The sequence below is a fragment of the Phaethon aethereus genome, assembly GCF_964289735.1.
Source record: "Phaethon aethereus genome assembly, chromosome: Z".
Lineage (NCBI taxonomy): Eukaryota > Metazoa > Chordata > Aves > Phaethontiformes > Phaethontidae > Phaethon > Phaethon aethereus.
Window position 1 is genome coordinate 4872551 of NC_138577.1, and position 12979 is coordinate 4885529.

The 12979-nt window shown below is 41.4% G+C and overlaps 1 protein-coding gene across 1 annotated transcript in view; it reads right to left on the reverse strand.

Moving 5' to 3' along the window:
* LOC309415643 (katanin p60 ATPase-containing subunit A-like 2) overlaps positions 1-11674 on the reverse strand; it is a gene marked incomplete at both ends in the record, with an annotated part of 31744 nt that extends 20070 nt beyond the window's left edge. The window contains 6 exons of the mRNA XM_082013236.1: positions 548-643; positions 1668-1791; positions 2179-2221; positions 4548-4714; positions 5112-5182; positions 11624-11674. Of these exons, the coding sequence (XP_081869362.1) occupies positions 548-643; positions 1668-1791; positions 2179-2221; positions 4548-4714; positions 5112-5182; positions 11624-11674 (552 nt within the window). The remainder of the gene's footprint in view (positions 1-547; positions 644-1667; positions 1792-2178; positions 2222-4547; positions 4715-5111; positions 5183-11623) is intronic.
* Positions 11675-12979: the final 1305 nt, after the last annotated feature.

A 12979-nucleotide genomic window follows, 5' to 3' on the forward strand; every position in this document is an offset into this window, starting at 1 on the left:
TGTCATAGAGCTACCGTGACGGTAAAGCCTACTGTTAAAACTGCATTGGGCTAAATTTTGCTTGCCATTACAGCAATGGGTTCCCTTACTGCACATACAGTCCTAAATACAGCAAAAACTGACCACAGAATCTGCGGTAGCAATGGGAAAAGAACGCACAGCTCCTCAATCAGTGCAACAATTTAACTGCAGAGCCTTTTATCATCTCATTCAGGAATTTGAAATTTATCTTCAATTTTAGCTATTGCCACTGGGTTTTCAGGAATTTGAAATTTATCTTCAATTTTAGCTATTGCCACTGGGTTTTAAAAACAGAAATACTTTTCCTTCTTGATAATGTTTGAAATACTATTTAATGCAAGAAGAGCCTGTTATGCAAAGAATTACTGCCGAAATCATAAAATTGACCTCTCAGCTCATTATACAGGAACATTTTATATAAAAATAGACACAAAAAGCTCACATTCGATATTTGTGAAAAAAACCTTCATGTGTTTTTTCTACATAGAGATTTCTATCATAAATCACACACTAGGTTTCTACCAACCCTTCTTGGGTGAGTGCTGTCTCCTCCAGTTTTGTTGATTGCTGAGATGCTTAAGCCAAAGTCAGACTGCTCCAGAGTAACTGCACTGTCATTATTCTAAGGAAAAATCAGTTTTAAAACACGTGTTGCCAAGTAGGTGAGTTGCAAGTATCATCCCACCTCTTCATACATGCCCAGATGAACTGTATCATTACGTAGAAGTTGCAGCAGTAGACCCATATTTGTCAAACACCGGTGTACATATAGTTAGACTTAGTCTGACTGGTGACAGCAGTGGTGAAAGCTATGGCTCTAGAGCTCAGCATTCAAGTTATTTCATGCACAGCTTCCATTTTAAGTTGCAGAAATCTGCATTTTACACAGCTATGAGAATAAATACTTATGAATAGCAGAAACAACAGGCAAGTATGAGGCACAGCATGTCAACTCGGAAATGAGGAGCCATTTTAGGATTGTAAGTTACTTTGACATTCACTTCATAGCAATCATTAGTGTCCAAAAGCTAATTTTTTTAAAGGGTGAGAGAACTGGTCAGAGATGAGATCCAGCCTATGCAGGAATATGAACAAGGACTTAAAAATAAAGAGGCTCTCCTTCACACAGTTCCTCAAAAGCTGTAACAAACACAGTGCTTGCCCACCCACCTGCTGTTCCTGCTCCCTCCTCTGTAAGGGGTGGTAATAAAGTAGCTTTCACAGCAATCTTACCAAAATGAGACTCACAAAACTGAAAATTACAGCGCCAAATTACTCCCACAATCTCAAACACCTTATGTTCTGTGAAGATGCTTACAGCTGACACCAGACTTTCTACTTACTTTGTCTGGCTTCTGGCACTAAAGGATGAATCTGCTGGTGTTAATGGGAAAACTCTGGTTGCTTTCAGTATAGGCTGGATTCTATGACTCCTTTTCCTCTAATTTTTGCCTTTGACTTGCTCCCCAACTCACAGGCAGAAAGCATACACTCCTGAAGCCTTGCATCTATAATCCTTAAATTACATAATTAGTAAACCCCATTAGTTACAGTATTATTGTGTAACTTACATAGTCTTGCTGCCTCTCAAAATAAAGTCACATTAATTTCAATGGTAATGCTGCCAAGATAAAACATGTTTAAACCTGTTTGGGGCTGTCCTTGGTGGATGATTTAAATTCTGTTGTATTCCCAGGTGAAGTTTTTGACAATGGTCGTTGCACTGTCTGATGTTTGAGCCTTGGGAGATTCTGAGAAGAGCTTGCTGCCCTAGAATTAAAAAAAAAAAGTTATCTTGAAAGGCTTTCACAATTTATTTTTTCTTTCAAAATACCAAAAGATTAAAAGGCAGAGTCTTCAAAACTTTGCTCCCACTGAAGTTAAGGCATTAATTTCAATCACATCAAAGTTCAATGCTCACTGCTTTCAAACACACCACCCTACCTTATCCACACTGCAGAAACTTTGTAAACTGTCTGCATCTCCATTTGGGAAATAAGTCTCTATTTTCCTCTAAAAGATGCAGAAAAATGCACCACACAGCAGCATGACTCTAAGCTTTAGTATTCCTATGGTATCACAACATTATCTTAACCACGCTGCATATTTTATAGGAAAATTTTCTGCCCAGAAAAAAACCCCACACATTTCTCTTACCTTCTTGGTCTTCCTCCAGTTCTTAGCTGTTGTTTATTTTCTGCTGTGGCAAAATTAATGTTAAAATGGAAAATAATTAAGTATATGAAAAAAGGCAACTTGGTTTTTTTTTCCTCCCCTGTCAAAAATATTTTTGACCACACATTAATGACCTTGGAAGTAACAATGCATAAACAGGAACAGCAGGAACATAAGCAAAGCAAGCTTGCAAAAATGTTTTGAAAACTAACTGATGCTCGAGAAAGCAGTTTGGCTTCAGGCTTGTTAAATTTTAGGCTCATTCAGTCTTTGGTGTCTTTGCTTACATTCTAAAATCAATTTAATTTTCACAGTAAAATGGACACTACCAGAAATCAGATTAAGTACAATAAACTAATGTAATGTATCACACAGAATGCTTATTTGATGCAGTTTTTTTTTCCACTGCTGAATTGGGAATTAAGAATTTGCTTTACTCCTCTTAATAGTAATTTTATCACATTCAACATACCAAGACAGCGTAAATGCCACATTGCAATGGTGGTTATCAAACTATGTTATTTTTTGCACTTACACCATTTGAAACATTTTCTGTCAAAGCAGAGTTTTTTTCACAAAATATCAAACTCACAAAGCCCAGATGTGAACTCATAAAACCAGGGGTGTGTATCATACTAGAATGCACCTAGTTGTTCCAAAATACATCTCCTACCAGTGTTCTCCGTACAATGCTCTCCCACTCAGATTCTCGTACATTTACATAAAATAATCCTTCCCAAACGGCTGTTTCACTGAAAAAGCTTGGGAACAACGGTGTCCTTAAAGGCAGCAGAGCCCTCAGGTGAAACTTGTAATCCTGTGGGGACATCTACAACACTGCAAACTGCAACTCAGCATGGAAACGAGTTGATTCTGTAGGACTTGCTGAGAGCATTACGAAGAATTTAGTGGGAAGCAGCACCACACTAATCATTTTGTTTGGCCTGCGCATACCACAATCTGACCATGGGCACAACTTAAGGCAGGTGACAAAGAACCAGGCAGCAGCTTCTCTAGAGACACACATGCAGGAGGGAGGATGCTTAGGCTTCAGGGAAAAAGGATCATACATCCCTGCCAGCATGGTTGCAATTCTGGGCTTGGGTAATGGCAGAGTGCCCCATGTCTGAGTAGCTTTACTGACCAAAAAAATGGGTACTGAAAGCTTGTGAGTGTCTAAGAGTGGCTTTTGGGGAATTGTTTTTTCACTTGGATCACGGAGCGAGCCTTGGCTAACCACTCAGTTTGACTAAGAATGATGTGACAAATGCTTTGTAGTACATTTTCCCCTCTTGATTCATAACAAATCCCTCTGGTTTTGTCCGGCAAGGCTGTTCCTCTTAATATTAACACCAATCGGTAAGTTCTAGATGTAAATCTCTTTCATGCAGATAATGTTTGCTTCTAGCTAGTACTGATCTCCTACATGAGCACGCCATGAATATAACGATGACTAGTACCTTTACTGCCTTTCAAAATCATTTCACCTATACAGGTAATTTTGTTATATTTATATAATGTTTCATTTACCCGTGATTTCAAAGTTGCTGGCAGCCATATGAAACAATGACAACTGCTCAGAGATGTTCCTTGGCCGATCATCCCCTTCTCTGATGGTCATATTTTTCTTACAAGACAAATAGGTAGGTTGGTGTTTTCTGTACCCTTCAAGCTCTTCATAACTGATTATTATACAGTTGTTCTTATAGCTTCTGTGAGTCACATTTTGTGCTCAAGTACAAAACCATTCAGGCTCTCGGGGTCAGAACAGAATGCTCATATTCTGATTTGCCTTCTTCTATATCATTCATTTACACCTCAGACTTCAAGTCCTTTGGAGCAAATAAACCTATTACTTGTTTGGCACATTACCTTTAGTACATGAAAATGTGAAAAACATCGTTAATGAGACTAGTGGTGATAAACTTTTAAGCACTAGCTTGGATGAGATAAGTTATAATGTTTCATTTAAGTGGTTTATTTTAATTTAAAAATTAAATCCAAAATAGAAAAAAGACTTAATATTCTCTCCCCATGAGAAGAAAGTGAATATACCTATGCCATAATACTTTGCACTTACATAGCATTTTCCAATATCAAAGCAGTTTTTAAAAGACAGAAAAATATCACCTTCTTGTTCCTCTACATAAAGAGAGAAGGAAGAGTAGAAAGGCTGAAAGCCCCATCTCTCAGTTCTTGTGTCCTATGTGCTAGAACTATAGCTCTGTAACTATAAGAAAGTTCAAACATTAAACACGGACATACGCAAGAAGTGCGGTGAGTATATCAGGCTAACAAACATTTTAGGCTTTGAGAAACAAAAGCTTTCTTTTTAGAAAACAGCTACATACCAGTGTCCAGGACCTTTTTGGTAATTTTAGGATACTTTTGAAATTTTACAAAGTAATAGCTTTCATATTCCATCAAAATTGTCTCAAGATCAATGTTGTCACAAACTTCAAAGCCACGTAAACTTAATTTTGTCTCCTGTTCCAAAGCATCTGCAGCATCGACATACCTGGTAATTAAAAAAACAAAACAAAACAAAACAAAGAACTGACAGTCATTATCTTATTCTGATTTTTGAGAGAAAAAGCAAACAATAGCATTAGTAAGTACATGGTATTTTTAACTTGTCCACAACTCTATTTATTACAAAAGCATAAGCTCTAGCGAAAAAACCTTTGCTGATTGCTCTACAGTATTTTTAAATTATATAGGACATTTTTGTTCCAGAAAGTAAAACAATTTGCAATGTAAACTGCCAAGATATGTAATAGCAGTTTACCTCTTTCTTACATCAAGACAGAGGGCCACACTGTCCATCCACCCAACAGAGGACAGAAGGGCACATTATGGGAGGTCAGACACACACACAAACCCACAAACGTAGAACACTATTTAAAAAATCATACCCTTCCTCCATTAAATAATGCAAAATTAGAATGAGGAGATTTTTTCGACGAGCTTCTGTTCGCATCTCATCCTGTGAATCAAGACAGAACTCTAGATCAAATGTAATATTCTCTTTATTGCTGTAAACAGCATCTAAATGTAGCCTGTGGAAACAAACAAATTAAGACAACAGCATGTAAGAACTGTAAAACAACTCACTGTTAATAAACAGCAAGAAAGTAGTTTTCAAGGTAATTTTTCTTACACATTATCACGGCTACTTGGATGGGTAGAAACCTTTTCCTATAGAAGAGAAAATGACTGAGGTTGAAAAAAGTAACCTACTTCCCTTACTATGGTTATGGATCTCTAACATGCTCAGGCTGCTGCAAATTTCAGGGTAGGACTCTTGCAGACCTCATGCACAGTGTCTCCAAGGGCTGTGCAAGAAAACCTGATGCTCCAGCGTGGCTGTGTCCTTCCCTTGCAACTAGAAACCCATTTTCTGAGTGCTTGCAGAAGGGAGGGGACGGAGAAAAGGTCTGGGATCTGCACAACTACACTGCAAAGACCAGCTGTACACTGTTGGCACCTTCCATTTCATGGACCTTGATATATAAACACAAGTGAAATACAGAGCACTTGAAGAATTAGTCGTTTGGAATAACACCAAACTTGCCCAGTTTTAACACAGGAGTGACCAAAGTCAGGTCCCGACATGCAGAAATTTCAATATGGAGTCAGTCCCATAGATTTCTTCACACAGATTGGAGAGCTCAGAGGCGTTCACAAATGGTTCAGCGATAAAAACAAGGCAGTGTAAAACATCTCTGTAATCATTCAGTGAAGCTACATCTGAGGGAGCATAAAGTACAGTATGAAGAAGAAAAGGGGCAGTGGAAACAAGAATCTTGTAAGATACTGGAACAAAGCCTTACTCTGATGAAACATACCATATACGCTGAGTGTCTGCAGAGAAACCCTGAGATTTTAGGGTCATAACAGAAGTTGCTACAAGGAAAGCTCTAGAAATCAGCATATCGACTCTGGTCTGCCTCATTGGGATTTGAAGCTGGAACCACAGGAAAAACAGGTATGGCCAAACCCATGTTTAGGCAAATAATTTCCACTCTCTTTTAGAATGCTGGCATTCAGCATTGGGAGTCAGACCCGATGATCCTTATGGGTCCCTTCCAACTTGAGATATTCTATCATTCTATGTTTATAAGGACCCAGTGTGAGCATGAAAGAGTGGCACTTACTCAGTGGTTGGGGAAGGAGCAGTAGTTTCTGTTGCTTGCATGGCACATATATATTCCTGATCACGTTGCACAGTAATGCAAACACAGACTCACGCTTCCACTCCCAGCTTCCCTACCTTCTACCCCAACTGAACAGTGCCTGCATCCATCCCCAAGGAGAACCTTAGCCCAAATGTCAGGAACCTGCAGGTGACAAACAGACAAATCTTTGTCCTCTTCCTACTGGAAACAGAGCCCCGGGGTCTGTAGCAATGACTTCTACTGCTCTCTGCCAGTGCCTGGCACACAAACAAGGCAAAGAATTACTACTGACCAAGGTTTATGTTTCCAAATTCCACAAGGTGCATAAAAGAAATATCCACACGCAAAGACAATTACCTTATCCTTCCCAGTCTCTTGGAAGGAAGCATCATTATAGAAAACTGTGGATGCCGAAGAATCATTTATTCCTACAAGCCAAGGTGCTTTTGGGTGGTGCAATGTACTGCAAAACCAACTTACCTCTTCAGTGTGCCCTTCCTTTGTCAGATTAGACCTACCTGCTCTGTACTCAGCACTGGATACCACCTAGCATTCTGCTGATAATTTAAACACTTGAGGTAGTACAGTCATCTATTGTTGGTTTTTTTTTTTTTTTTTTTAAACTACCTCTCCATGTGTTTGCCAACCTGTAAACAGTACTGGGTTGAGCAGGCAAAAGGTCTCCCAGTATAGTAGGTATTTTCTGGGATGTTTGCTTCAGAAGTGGGGCCATCTAGTGACACAACTAAGAAAGGGTTGGGGTTTGCTTTTAACAACACTTCCTGTGGGGTCAGAATGTATTTGTATTTCACATATTAATATAAAAGATTGCTAGAATCTTTATTTTGATTTTCTAGAAAGAAGACTCAAACTGGCTGGGGAAAAAGGAAGAAACCATACCCTATTTCTAGCCTTTACTACCTTTGATATCCTCTTGATAAACTTACACAGCCACTCTGTTTCTGAGTCCATAAGGAAGCTACAATACCATTTGCCTTTCAGTGGTGGTACAAAGATTATTTTTCTAAACCATTTTGGGGATGAAGAGTGCTGTGTAAGATCAGTAGTTGGTAGATCAGTAACTCTTGAATGAAGTAGATCAGTTCTTGAGAGGTGCTGCAACAAGAAATGAACCAATTCTCAGAACTGTCATGAGCAAAGAGAAAACACTGACACCCTGGGATGAAAGGATCTTTTCCTTCTTACTGTTTAGAAGTGCTGATGTTTGAAGAACAGATTTTGAATTGTGGACCTTTCACCATTTCTCCTGGGTGATCTCAATGGTCCAAAACAGGCTTGGAGGTGCAAAGGAGGAAGCTGGAGTCATCACTTGCTGAGAGTCCCACCTGTCCATTCTTCTAAATGCAACCGCTCGTGCTGCTTTATGCTGAGAAACATTAACTGTTGTGTTTGCCCACGTATCAAAAGGCAAGATCAAAGATACCTCTGAATATTTGAAAACAGTTGGAAACACAATGGTTGCCACAGAAGACAAACACATCATGTGTTTCATGTTTGAATATTTACAGTAATACTCTGATGAGAGAGGAATTGCATCTGCCTGGTGATCTGACAGGGCTCACAATCCATGCTTGGAACTCTTCTTGAAAAGAGTTTGTATCTGGTGTGTCTTCTGCTGCTGTTCATCCCACTAGGTTACTTCTGCTGTCCCTAAAGGCATTTTAAGTTCTAGTAAAATAGTGATACAGTGATGGGCAGCATCTCAAATAATCTAAGTAGAGACTTGCTTTGGGTATAGGATAACATTGTGTCTGTGTACGAGCAACCCACTTCAACCGTAAGATGGTAATGTTGTTCTTTCTGTGTTGACCAAGCAGAAGCAAAAGTGAACCTTTACATCAAAAAAAGCCCCATCTAAAAATCAGAAGGCCGTTTAGACTGAGAGGTTCATTGTGTCTTTATCTTGTGTTAATACAAATGCAAAAAGCAGGGGTTAATTTGAGACGTCAGACATCTGTCCAAAGAAAATTAACTAAGTTGTTAATCAGCTGATCAACTGACAAAGACTTGCATTAGATTGGACATGAAAAACAGATATCAAACACTCTGGTCCCAGTTCTGTGAAGTTCCTGTAAAACAACACTTCAACATATAAATGTTACCAAATCATAAATCTTGTGAGTCAATGGTGCATGGACCATTGCTTTTTTGACCATAACCCCATAGACCCACATCTCCCTGCCTTTCACCAGTCTTATGCTACCACGTACCCTTTCCAAGGGGTAGATGAACCTCTGCACATGTCAGTGCCACCAGCAGCTTCAGCTGTCCTCTTAAACAGCGCTCTGCCCATGCTGGTCTCCTTTCCTGAACTCCAGTTTATTCTCTAGGGTCTGACCTCCACTGCAAATACGTCCACAAAACAATCTGCCTGCTACAGTACAGACAGATGCTAACACTGCCCAGGACTTCTGCTGTGTTTAGAGAAGAAATGATAAATCTTACACAGCATGACAAAAATAGGAGTACTTAGGAGTGCAAAGTTACTTAGAATTCAGTTTAGCTTTATAGTGATTTAGTCTTCTTTGTTTAATTAGTATTTAGAATTGCACGTTGTTTATAGCCACTGGTATTTCAATAGATGTTTAAGTGTTTAAAGTTTAATAAGCTTCCACTCTTAAAAGAACAAAAAATGTATGTAATTAAATTTTCAATTACTATAGGGGATTTTGGGGTCCACGCAATTAATAAAAGCTTAAGGCACTTAGGCGTGATCTTGTTTTAAAAACTAAATAGTTGACCATGTAAATAATTAGCTCCAACACTTATAGTGTATTTTATTTATTTCTAACTTAACAGAAGAGTGGCATCTACTTTGCAGCCATTTACACTCTGTTAGAGACATACATCTTTAAATGCAATTGTTGGTTTAATCATTTCCATACCTTTTACTAAAATGCATTTACATTATAAATCAACCTAGTCTCTAACCCCATAATGTTTCATTATCATTTGACCCTATATTTCTGCATTAACATGTTTGATAGCATGGAGAAAAAAGTTACAGAGTAAGTCACTGTCTGAGAAGCTTGGAAATAATAACTATACTGCTGTAATGTATGCTTGTCCATTCAACTGAGGCAATCAGTAAGAAGAGTTCAGAGGGATCTGTGATCGGTAAGTCAGACAAGAGGCAAGCAGTTAGCTCCGTAATCACACAGGGAAAGATCTTATCATAATACACATGCAGAGCCCCTTCTCCCTTTTTCCTTTGGGATCCCAGGAGGGCTGCCAAGTATGGGGTTCCTCAAGACCAAGCTGGCATCGTATGCCAGGATAGAGAGAGTAGCTGTGGCACAATGGACTCGTCCAGTTTTCCTCCTTCCTCCACCACCCTGTATCGTCACAGCTTTCCCTCTCCCCTAGCCCATTGCATGTTATATCTGCAGCCTTGCCAGGCTTTTTAGAAGGCCGATGTTCAATTATTGTTTGGCTTGCTGACCATTGAGAAACACAAGCAGGGAAGGGAAATGGTGAGTTTTAAACAATACATAACTTGGCTGCCATTGAATAGCATTTCCCAGCACAAAGAAAAACTGCTTCTTTACTCTCTTCTCTCTTCCAAATTACACAAGTCTGCTGCAAACAATAGAGTTGGCAAAGTTTCTCAAGAAGGATTACAATAGCTTTCGTAATTAAAGACATACAGCAAGCTCACCGCCGAAGTTACGGCTGTCCTAGTAGTAACACTAGGATGCATCCGAGAGGTGTTATGTTTAAGTTCTAAAGACATTTTACAGTTTGAGTTTGGTGCACTGAAAATAGAAACCTTCTGATTTCTCCCACCATTGCAATAGTTACATGCCGTCTTTTATTAATTCTTGCTCTGATGCTGAGCCACTTACAGACCACTATTATCTCCCTCTTTTAACAGGAACACTGCTGAAGCCAGGTTTTACACTGCCAAGATGCCACTAATTTGAAGTGCTATATATTATGGATACATAAAAATGAATGGACACAAAGTATTATGAATTATTAAACAATACAAATTAAAGTTGATGAATTTACAAATTAATAAATAAGCATTAATTCTCTCACTCATTTGTATAAATTTGCAAAGTTCTACTGCAGATTACAAAAATACTGCTAGTCAAGAGTGATTTACAGAACAAACATAAAAAATATTTAACAATTAAAAACAGTGAACTACACTGTACCCAAAATATAAAATCTGGTCTTCACATCCATCCTGCCAAAAAAGATGTGGAGAATTCATCTCACAAAGCAAATCAACCCATACCCAGTGGTACAGCTCAGAGGGAAGAGTTCTTGAGCTCCGGGTCCTGTTCCCACAAATGTTTATGCATTTAGCAGTCAAAACCATCCTTGGGACCATGGCCACCCAAATCCCCATTGCTGAGGTTACAAATTAGACACCTTTTTCTCCAGTCTTCCTTCTACATATTAACACTGTTTCAATACCCCACCTTAGGGCACCATGCTCAGTATCTGGCATGTGAATCCACTTTAGGGTTCAGAAAAGGACTGACCTGCAGGGTCTCATTCCTAGGTAAATATATTAACTAATCTAAGATGTTGACATAACCTAAAACTCGGTCCAAGAACCCCTCCCAAAGCTACCTTTTTGCGAGCAATCCTATCCTATTTATGCACAGTGAGGATTTGTGTATGCGTACAGAGAACCTAACATCTTTCTGGGAAGGGTTTCTAGGAGTCCTACAGCCTATCTTACTCTAGTTGAATGTGACCAGCAGATGGAAGCAAAAGAACAGGTTAAGAAATTTAGCAAAATCCTGCTGATTCTGGGCTTCCTGGAGCTTGACCCATCCGTGGGATGGGGGCACGGTGAGACTTTACGTAAGCCATGACTTATGGAGAAGGGAGCTGAGGGAGGAAGGAATACGGACTTGTATACTTCCGCTGTATCTGCTCCTGCATGACCATGCAACGCACAGGGCTGTGGGGAGCAAGCGGACCTGCCCTACCCTGAGGAGCTGACAGGACAAGAAGCACTTGCCTTCTGCAAAGGAGACGAGAAGGGGGGGCCGTGGGAAGCCCACACCCTGAAGGACAGCCAAGACCCCGAAGACCTCCAGTCCCAGCCCTCCCCACACACTACCTGCCCACGCTCCGCCACCATTATGCCACCAATTCCCTCAGGCGTCTGTGCAACGCTTCCCCCGCGCCTGCGCATAAGTGCCCCCCCCCGCGATTTCTATAGCAACGGGGACGCGCGGCCGCCTGGCCTGCCTGCCGGTTCTCACCGCCTCTCTCGCCTGGTAGGTGGTTCTCAGCGTTTGGCAGGAGAGCTCCATCGCGGCGGGCAGCCGGCCCGGCCACGGGCGGCTACAGACCGCGGGCAAAGTCACAGCGAACTCCCGACAACACCCTGCCCCGCACCTCACGGAGGCCCGCGGGCGCCGTGAGAGGGAGACCCGCCCTCTGTCGTCGAGCTCACGCAGCCGATCGAGATACCGGAGAGTGAAAGATTGCCCGAAGAACTGCCCAATCACGAGTAGAGCAGCGGGTGGTCGTTTAAACCATGGGCCAATCGTGGTGGGGAGGAGAGGCGGGGCTGACAGTAGTGCCGGCCAATCGCCTCTAGGCTCACCTGAGCAGGGAGGCAGAGTCGTTTGTCGGGTTGTGAGGGGAGTGACAGGGATGCTGAACTGAGAGGCCGGGGCGGTGCAGCCCGAACCAAACCAAACCAAACCAGCCCAGCATAACCCACTGTTAAACATGTCCAGCTTACCTAGACAGGTGAGGTGCGTCCGAGAAGAAGTAGAGTGCAGTCTGCCCTTCACATCAAGGATGGTGGTGGGCCTTAAAATGGAGGCTGATGGCATGCTGGTGCTGAGGGAATGCAGGGCTGTGAGGAGGGCCCTCTTCAGAGCACCTGAAGGCCGTTGTTAAACTTGACTGACTGATTGGTGCAGCCTCCTGGGCTCAGGATGTGAATTACTGTTGGGGTGATTTGTACCTTCTGGAAACTGTCCTCAGTCCAGCTGGAAGAGAACATTAAAATAAAATATCCCTGAAAATACATGGAAGGGAGGTTAGAGCATGCAAAAGGCTTGCTTGGTGACAGCCGCAACAGGGCACAAAGTGGAACAGCAATGGTCAAAATGAGGAAAAGTGATCTTCTGGAAACACCCTGTCCTCTGGTATGTGAGCGCTTCCCAGATGGGCAGCTGCAGGTGCAGGCCCTCCCCAGGTCCTGCCTGTTGGAGACCAACAGCTACTCAGTTCCATCAGCTGTTCCTGGAAAGGGTAACTACCAGATTGTTCACATCTGTGCCATGCTACGCTTGCTTAGCATCCTCAAGGATGTGTTGTCCAGACCTTCCTCCAAATGCTGTTTCCTCAGTATGACCATCAACACCCCAAAAGGCCTTATCCTTTTGGTGCAATGCTGTTCCTCCTCAGCAACGTTTCTCCAGCCCTTTTCTTAAACCTTTGCAATCCAGTATATGCCAACACAAGCTTTCTGTTCCCTCAAGTTCCCTTCGCTAAGTGTCTCCAACTGCACATACCTCTTACAAGCCTTCTCTCTCTCTTTTCAGTATGTCTTAATCTCAAGGATGTCCTAAGCAAAAACATGACCTCAGTGTAAGTTAACT